Source organism: Polyergus mexicanus, unplaced genomic scaffold (assembly GCF_030449975.1).
Source record: "Polyergus mexicanus isolate NDT 795.1 unplaced genomic scaffold, iyPolMexi1.0 SCAF_6, whole genome shotgun sequence".
NCBI lineage: Eukaryota > Metazoa > Arthropoda > Insecta > Hymenoptera > Formicidae > Polyergus > Polyergus mexicanus.
The window spans coordinates 5639347-5648872 of NW_027223326.1; the positions used below are offsets into that span (position 1 = coordinate 5639347).

The 9526-nt window shown below is 31.7% G+C and overlaps 1 protein-coding gene across 1 annotated transcript; it reads left to right on the forward strand.

Annotated features, from left to right (window-relative positions):
* Positions 1-1769: 1769 nt before the first annotated feature.
* On the forward strand, positions 1770-5346 carry Pex19 (peroxin 19). Its single transcript, XM_070297701.1, has 5 exons — positions 1770-2230; positions 2523-2720; positions 2791-2939; positions 3353-3583; positions 3651-5346. The coding sequence occupies exons 1-5, from the start codon at positions 2164-2166 to the stop codon at positions 3873-3875; spliced, it is 870 nt and encodes a 289-aa protein (XP_070153802.1). The 5' UTR covers positions 1770-2163; the 3' UTR covers positions 3876-5346.
* Positions 5347-9526: the final 4180 nt, after the last annotated feature.

The window sequence follows — 9526 nt, forward strand, 5'->3', positions numbered from 1 at the left end:
AGTTTTGGTCATAAAATGACCATTAGATAATTAGACATTATATAAAATCATATATTAATATGTTAAAACATATAGGTAAATTCAAATAACTTAATTTATAAAATTAAAGATCTTTTTGGACAGAAATTGTTTGAATAAGTGAAAATCGAACAATTATCTGTCCGATTTGCAAAAAGTCAATTCAATATCTGAATTTCCTGTATAAGAATTGTGTCAAAAATTGAACTGATAGAAATATATATATTATAATATTATTAGCATTTTGTAGGCTTTATATACACTCATGACAAGAATTTGAATACGGGTATAGATAATGAATAACGCGCCGCATAGCGATAAGCGACTGAACTATTTTATAATACTTTGTAATAAGCTGCAGATTTTGTTCGGTTTTTGCTGCCAATTTGCCATCAGATTGCGCACTCTAGATCCTGCTCAGTTTTTGCCGACAATCTGATGTCAGTCATGTCAGCAAGCTTTGCTCGGTTTCTGCCGCCAATTTGCTGTGTAGTTATGTTAGCAAGCTTTGCTTGATTCTTGCCGGCAATCTGCCAGCTTAATCGGTAATAACAACTCTTGTACCAAATTTGTAGCCTTTTTGCTGACAATAATTTGTAGCAAGCACTTGGCAATATCTGTTAGAACAGACCTGGCTGACTGGGAAGACAGAAGGTTGTTTTGAATCACCCTGTATACAATTTTATTTCAGAATAAGTTATTGTTTATGTTAAGTTAAGTTATTGTTTACTTTTTCTATTACTAATCATGTTTTATATTTCTATAAAATAATTTATTTTGTTATATCTGGTTTTATATTATTGTACAAAAATATATATTAATATCAATATATTTTTAATGCTATTTATTATTTATTATTATATTATAATTAATAAATAAATAACTTTTTATTTGTTTTTTTTTGTAAATTGCATTAACAAAATAATGTCAAACAAGGATTGACAATCGTGCTATTTCTCTATCCCGTTGATATGATATACGAAGTATCATCGATATTATAGTAACGAAGCAACAAGTTACCAAGTCTAACAAACACCCTTGTCTTACATCTTGTATATTTGTTTACTCTATTACCTATTATTTTCTACTATTATTATTAATCAACATACAATATTTAATTGTACGTATAATTTTAACTATAATTTAAATATATATATGTACATATGTTTATATACAAGTATAAAATTCTCAAAAAAATAGGCGTCCGTTAGTCTTATTGCATTACTGTTTTCTGTTACGAGAGGCCAGAAAGCATTTTCAGGTTGTATCTCGACCGTAAAGCAATACGTTAAGGTGGGTATACACTTAGCGAACGAACACCGAACGAACAGCGAATGCGAAACGTTTTGAACGTTTTTCTCGCAATTGTCTTTGATGTACTGCTTCATGAGGGAATCGAGCCGAATGCGAATCGAACGTTCTGTTCGCATTTGCTTTGGCGTATATATCTGCTAAATGATAATAACGAACGTTTGCATTCGCTGTTCGTTCGGTGTTCGTTCGCTAAGTGTATACCCACCTTTAGAGGAACAAGGACAGCACACGATTGTCGTTTCTTATTTAGATTTATCTCTCAATGATCGTATCCGTGTGCTCGACGTATCGTTGTAGTTCTTTCGCGAATACTATACACACATGCGCGATGAAAGAGAGACAAAGGTGGCGCCAACATCTCTCTTTGTCAAGCAATCAGTGTACTACCACTATCGAAAAGATCGAAAAGATCGAAAAGTGGATGTAGCACGGATATGAACCAAATGACCGACAGTATCGAAAAGTGGATGTAGCACGGATATGAACCAAATGACCGACAGTATCGAAAAGTGGATGTAGCACGGACATGAACTATATGGAGATTTGACCGACAGTACCGAAAAGTGGATGTGGGTAAGTGTTTCCAATTCCTAAAAGTGGATGCACGGCGCTGCTCTACGGCCTAGAAAAAGCATCCGACGAAAATCGCCGGCATTGCCTCTCTCAGCCTTCTCTCTGCCAATAACCATGAAGCCAGAGTTTTGCATCGTCACCGCGCGAGGTCTCCAATGTTAATTTGGAGTTTTGCCTTTGCCTGTCACTGTTGCTGACTGCCGATCCAAGAGAATTGTGTGAAGTTGGTCTAAATATTACATTTATATTCATACTAGTATGACTGACAATATTAAACAATCAAATAATGAGGCGGATGATAAAGAATTAAATGTTTTGTTGGATAGTAAGTAGTTATTATATTTTATTCAGAAAAAATCAAACCATTTTATGCACACACTAATTTTATAATCAATAAAAAAAATTATAATTTATAGTTATATAAGTTATATATATATATATATATATATATATATATATATATATATATATACATAAAATTTAGATTTTTTAATATCCTTCGTATTAAAAAAATAAAATATTTAGTTACATTGTGTATCGTATGAGCTAGCAAATTTTGAAATTTGACAATATATTATAATTGCATATCTTACAGTTTAAATCTTGGTGTTTCTTAGGTGCTTTAAAAGATTTTGGCAAGGAGGCTATGCCAAATATTGAAAAGGACACTGCGATAGGTCCAAATACATTGGATTTGCAAAATCAAATCGGTAAATGTGAAACATCTGAAACATGTGCAGAAAAATGGACAGAAGATTTTCTTAAACAAACGGCTGATCAATTTGAAAAAAATTTGCAAAACTTATTACAAAATGGTAAATTTAATATACAAAGAAAAATATACAAACAATATATATATATATTACTACTAGAATGTATTATTAGGTGATAATGAATTAGAAGCTGCTTTGCAAAAACTTGGAGAAACGTCGACCAATGATGCAACAGATGAAAAAGACAATATTAGTGCAGATTTTCAAACAGCTATTTCACAAGTTTTAAAGGACCTGACTACAAATTCGGAAAATTTGCAGGTATTTTGATTCTTATAATATAGGCTATGTTCCACTTGGTGATCAAATGAGAATGCTCATGGAATTATTTGATCCTTTTTATTCGCTGAAAGTTAACTAAATATAGATAATGATTATAAGCATTGCGATTGGAATAAATATTCCAAATGGAATATAGTCAATAGTGATGCTCTATATATTAATAATGTATATTAATCAGATTGTGTTAATTCTAAAGAATGATAACATCTCAGCAATGGTATTTATATATTATTTGTAACTGTTATTTACCTATATTATTTTTATTTTGCATGATAATAGAAATAGCAATAATAATAATATATATGTCAACTTGTAATATTATGATATTACTTTCAGTTCATCTTTTTAAAAGAATTAAATTATAATTAAAGAAGATATAAAATACTTTTTAGAATGATACTGACTTAGCAGCTATGCTAGGACGAACATCTCTTGATAGCGACACTGGTGACATGTTACCATTTATGCAAGGAATGATGGAACATCTTTTGTCAAAAGAAATTCTTTATCCATCATTGAAAGAATTATCAGATAAGTATCCAGCATGGCTAGAAGAACACAAAACAACTATGAATTCTTCCGATTTACAGAGATATACAAAACAATCAGAATTGATGCAAAAGGTATGTTAATAATAAAACCATGCATTCTGAGTCTTTTTATGATTAACATATTTATGTCTTATATAAGGTATGTATTGAATTGGAAAAGGAAAACAAAGGTGATACAGAAGATATTAAAAAACTTCGATTTGAATCTATACTGAAACTTATGACAGAAATGCAAAATTATGGTCAAGCACCAGAAGATCTTGTTGGTGAACAATGTTCACTCTTTCAATTTGATTCTGAAGGAAATCCCATTCTTCCATTACCATCTGGAATAGATTCTCAACAAGACTGTAGTGTTATGTAATTTCTTTAAATGTGTCAAATATTTTTTCACTGATTTTTATTTTATAATCCAGTAAAGTTTATTAATAGACAGATATATATATACAGGATGTCCGGTAATTTTTGACACACCCGAAGGTAAATTGGTTCAAACTGAGTCGAAAAGTCCTGAACCATTTTTTTGATAATGCTTAATAAAGAAGCTATTATTGAGTAAAGTGTGGCCAATCAGCGCCAACATTTAGCCGGGCGTACGTCGGTGAGTCACGCGCCGTGAAATATATGCCGCCGCATACTACCAGGCGCGCGGCCTACCGACGTGCAGCTAAAGATCGGTGCTGATTGGCCAGACTTTACTCAATAATAACTCCTTTATTAACCGTTTTAAAAAAATGATATAGGACTTTCTTTTTCAGTTTGACCCATTCTACCTTCACATTTCGGGTGTGTCAAAAATTACCGGACACTGTATATATATAGGGTGTTTTATCTTAATCGCCCCAGGCAAATATCTCGAAAAATATGAAAGATATGGAAAAACAAAAGTTGTATGGTTTTGGAGGGGACCACATGATAAAAATATGAACTTGACCTTGAGAGACCTTTTTAAGATGAGGTCAATGTAGTCGATGTTTTCTTAAATGGAACCCCCCATTTTTTATTCATATTGTAGCTTATCTCGAGAGCTTTTCAAAACACTATAATAAAATATTTTTTTATTAAGTACTTTCTGAGTTATTTTGTATTTTAATCTGACATATTTTGATATAAAAATTAAAATATTTCGTAAAATATTTAGTTCTCGATAATCTTACCGTAATATTTTTATGTACAGAATAATGAGACAAATCAATTGATAAAAAAAAAGATAATTGTTTAAAAAAATACATTGTAAATAAGTACATACTTTTTCTTAAAAAGAATTATTCTTTTATACTAATTGATTTGTTTCATTATTCTGTACATAAAAGTATCACGGTAAGATTATCGAGAACTGAATATTTTACGAAATATTTTATTTTTTATATCAAAATATGTCAGATTAAAATATAAAATAACTCAAAAAGTACTTAATGAAAAAAAACTTTATTATAGTGTTTTGAAAAACTCTCGAGATAAGCTACAAGAATATGTAATAAAAAATAAGGGATTCCATTTAAAAAAACTGACTACATTGACCTCACCTTAAAAAAGTCATTCAAGGTCAAGTCCATATTTTTATCATGTAGCCCCCTCAAAACCATGCAACTTTTGTATGAAATGTTTTCCATATCTTTCATATTTTTCGAGATATTTGCCTGGGGCGATTAAGATGAAACACCCTGTATATACACAAGATATATTACATAATCTGCTTTTGATTGGAGCAATATCGAATCATTTTTTTTATAATTTAAAGATGACGTTTACAATAGAAGTTTAATTATATGCAATTTGCAATGAACTTTAATTATACTTTATAATGTATGTAATAAAATTTTAATTAAAAGTTATTTGCTAAGTATAGGAGAAGTATAATGATTAATTAATTATTATTAAATTAATAATATATTGAATAATATGTTGAACAGAAAGTTCGTGTCGTTTTATCGGTCTTCATTTGTTAGCAAAAAACGAAATGATCTTTCTGTTCAATCCAATATAACATTAATATATAATAATATATTTTAATGTATTATATAATAATATTTATAATTGTTATGTATATTTAATATTATATAATTATACGAAAGTGAGGGAAGACAATTAAGACCCAGCGCGGTAATTTGTGTGCGTAAATTTTATTATAATCGAATTATATTAACATAACAAAGTAGCGATAGATTTAATAATAAAAAGCGCTTTTTATGTTAATATAATATGTTGATTATAAAATTTGCGCACAAATTACCGCGCTGGCTCTTGATTGCCTTTCCTTCTTTTATTTTCGTATGATATTATAAGAACCTTTATTGTTTCATTTTACTTTTAGTTATGTAATTAATTTAATATTGTTCAATATAATATATAAAGAATAAAAATTTGTTGCTGTTTATTGGATCTTGTGAAATGATATAGGACCTCTAATTGGTCATTTTGCTATTTGGATATAATCTTATACAAGTTACAAAAGGATTTTATTCAGATGACTTTAGGACGTTTTCAAAATAAAGTCTGGCTAGTTTTAAAAAAAATCCTCCGAAAGATGAAATAATTGTGATTGGCTTAGAACATATATAAATAGAAAAGGAATGACTATTATTCTCGAAAAAAAACATGTCCGGAGAAAGTGAGAAAGAAAATCATAGGTGCCTCTCTCTTGTTCATCAACATATGGATTGGATGGAGCATGGAACATGAAATCGAGGATGTGTTCCGATATACACTGCCAGTACTGGTAGTGTTGAAAAATTGTTCCGCTATTAGCACGCAGTGTGCTGCGACAGCATCTAGTTCCATCAATGGTCTAATTTCCACCGAAGTCGTCAATCCGATTCTGTTTCGGTGCGCATCGAATTTAACGTACTGTTTCCACTGAAAGTAGAATAGAAGCGAGAAAGATTGATATTTCAGTAGAGCCAACTTAACTTTTGCTTGTGAATATAAATAAACATAACCCTTGACAATTTTCTTGTTAATTTTCTATTTTGATAATTAATACAAACAAACGGTAACTGTTACGAACATCGATACATAGATTATATATCAATATATATATTATATATTGATGGTTACGAAATAATGAAAAGTAAAAGTTGGCACCATCTACTTTCAACCGTTTCCAACGACAAAATTTCATGTCAATTTGGTGCTACTCCGATAAAGCTTCGTTGATCGAAGTGGGAGTGAAATGAACACAGTCAGTCGTGCATCGACTTAAATTTGATTCTATGCCGTACTAGATGCGAATTAATACTTCGGTGAAAACTAGACCAATGACGTCATAAATGGTAGCCATATTGCTACTGCGGTTACTAGCTCCGTAAAGTTAGCCGGATCACTTTAACTTTTTAATAATTAAAATTATCTAATCGTTTGGTGGTCGTTTGGTGATGATTGGTAGCCTAATTAAAACGTTTGGTGGTCAATCGGTTTTTTTAAATTAAATAATTAAAATATTGGTGTAAAATTAGCCGAATATTTTTAATTTTTAGTCTAATCGATTAAATCAGGGCTTATTCGATGCAGAATCGTTAGATGGTCACAAATTCTTTATTTACAACGTTTTGTGGTCCATAATTTATCTAAAAAGTAAAAAAACCATGTGTGGTTGGATAGTGGGGATGGCTAACTGGAAGCTGTAAAGTTAACCGAATAAATATATTATTTACCAACCAATTTTGTTCAAATTGGTCTTAATTAAAAGACAATCGCTTGGTGGAGATTGGTAGTTTAATTACAATGTTTGATAGTTAATTATTAGGCTACTACGATTATAAAACCATATGCGCTGATTCTGCGCCTGCGCGTGCCTTCGTCACTACTAGAGTCTCTGTAAAGGCCCGTCTACATAAGACGCAACACGCCAGACGTAGCTCGCAGGCCGGTATTCATAGTTAGTTTTTATATTTAAGATCGTCTTAAGCACAATCTTAATATGTCCTAAACCAATCACAGAGCCGTATTAGCATCTTAAGATATTACTTAAGGCGGTCTTAAATATAAGAACTGATTATGAATACCGGCCTGCAAGCTGCATCTGGCGTGTTGCGTATTGCGTCCTATGTAGACGGGCCTTAACAGAATCTGGCTAACTTGACAGTTTTGGCAAAATTCTGCGAGAGAAATAGATATATACGCTGTCTTACTTTAAACACGAACGCATGCGCATGACAGTACTGCCGCTGTTGCTCATGAAAAGTGTCAGAACTGTGATCCGAAGTAATTTTGAACATTTTTGAAGAATAATTGTGCAGAATAGGTGGTTGTGCTGCACCTTTTTGCAATAATTCTGCAAAAAAAGATTATACCATGAAAATATTTCCCAGAGATTCGCAACGTCGAGCTTTATGGGAACGAACCCAGACAGCACAAGGATGTCCTTAGGACGTCCAAAGAGCATCCAGGACATACATGTAGGATATCCTCAGGATATCCCATTGTAATACTCAGATCTCCTCTAGATGTCCTGAGGAAGAGTAAATGATAGCCGTATATTAACCTCTGGAGAATCCAGGGAGATCCTGTGGAACATCCTAAGGATTTTTATAGGATATGTTAGGGATATTTTTCGTATGTTTCAAGGAGCAAATTTTAAAATTTCCCAAACAGCACAAGGATGTCCTTAGGACGTCCAAAGGGCATCCAGGACATACATATAGGATATCCTCAGGACATCCCATTGTAATCCTCAGATCTCCTCTGGATGTCCTGAGGAAGAGTAAATGATAGCCGTATATTAACCTCTGGAGAATCCAGGGAGATCCTGTGGAACATCCTAAGGATTTTTATAGGATATGTTAGGGATATTTTTCGTATGTTTCAAGGAGTAAATTTAAAAATTTTAATATAAATTAAAATTATGTTTTGTTATTTACTGCCAATATTAAAAATCTAATATTAAAAATAGTTCACCGTTCTTTAATATTTGAGGCTTTCGTGCTATACATGAATATTTTAGGTTTGGCTCCCGGGTTTGAGTTGTGTAATATTTTCTAAACAATCCAATATCTGAATTCCCTATATTGGGATTGCATCAGAAATTGAACTGATAGAAAATAATTACATTTGTAATTTCCTGTCAGTTGCTCTTTGCAAGCTTTATATACCCAGTCAGCCAGATCTGTTCTAACAGATATTGCCAAGTGCTTGCTACAAATTATTGTCAGCAAAAAGGCTACAAATTTGGTACAAGAGTTGTTATTACCGATTAAGCTGGCAGATTGCCGGCAAGAATCAAGCAAAGCTTGCTAACATAACTACACAGCAAATTGGCGGCAGAAACCGAGCAAAGCTTGCTGACATGACTGACATCAGATTGTCGGCAAAAACTGAGCAGGATCTGGAGTGCGCAATCTGATGGCAAATTGGCAGCAAAAACCGAACAAAATCTGCAGCTTATTACAAAGTATTATAAAATAGTTCAGTAGCTTATCGCTATGCGGCGCGTTATTCATTATCTATACCCGTATTCAAATTCTTGTCATGAGTGTATATAAAGCCTACAAAATGCTAATAATATTATAATATATATATATTTCTATCAATTCAATTTTTGACATAATTCTTATACAGGAAATTCAGATATTGAATTGATTTTTGGTAAATCGGACAGATAATTGTTCGATTTTCACTTATTCAAACAATTTCTATCCAAAAAGATCTTTAATTTTATAAATTAAGTTATTTGAATTTACCTATATGTTTTAACATATTAATATATGATTTTATATAATGTCTAATTATCTAATGGTCATTTTATGACCAAAACTTATCATCATTTTGTTACTTAGGGTTAAGGCTTTAAATCTATTTAAATATATACTTTTATATGAATGGCCAAAAGCTGCAGAATTTGTTCGGTTTTTGCTGACAATCTGCTATCAGATTGTCTTGCGCAGATCTTGGTCGATTTTTGCCATCAATTTGACGTCAAATCATGTCAAGCTTTGCTCGGTTTTTGCCATCAATTTGCTGTCAGGTTATGTCAACAAGCTTTGTCACCAAAACACAAGCTTAATGCGGACACAGATG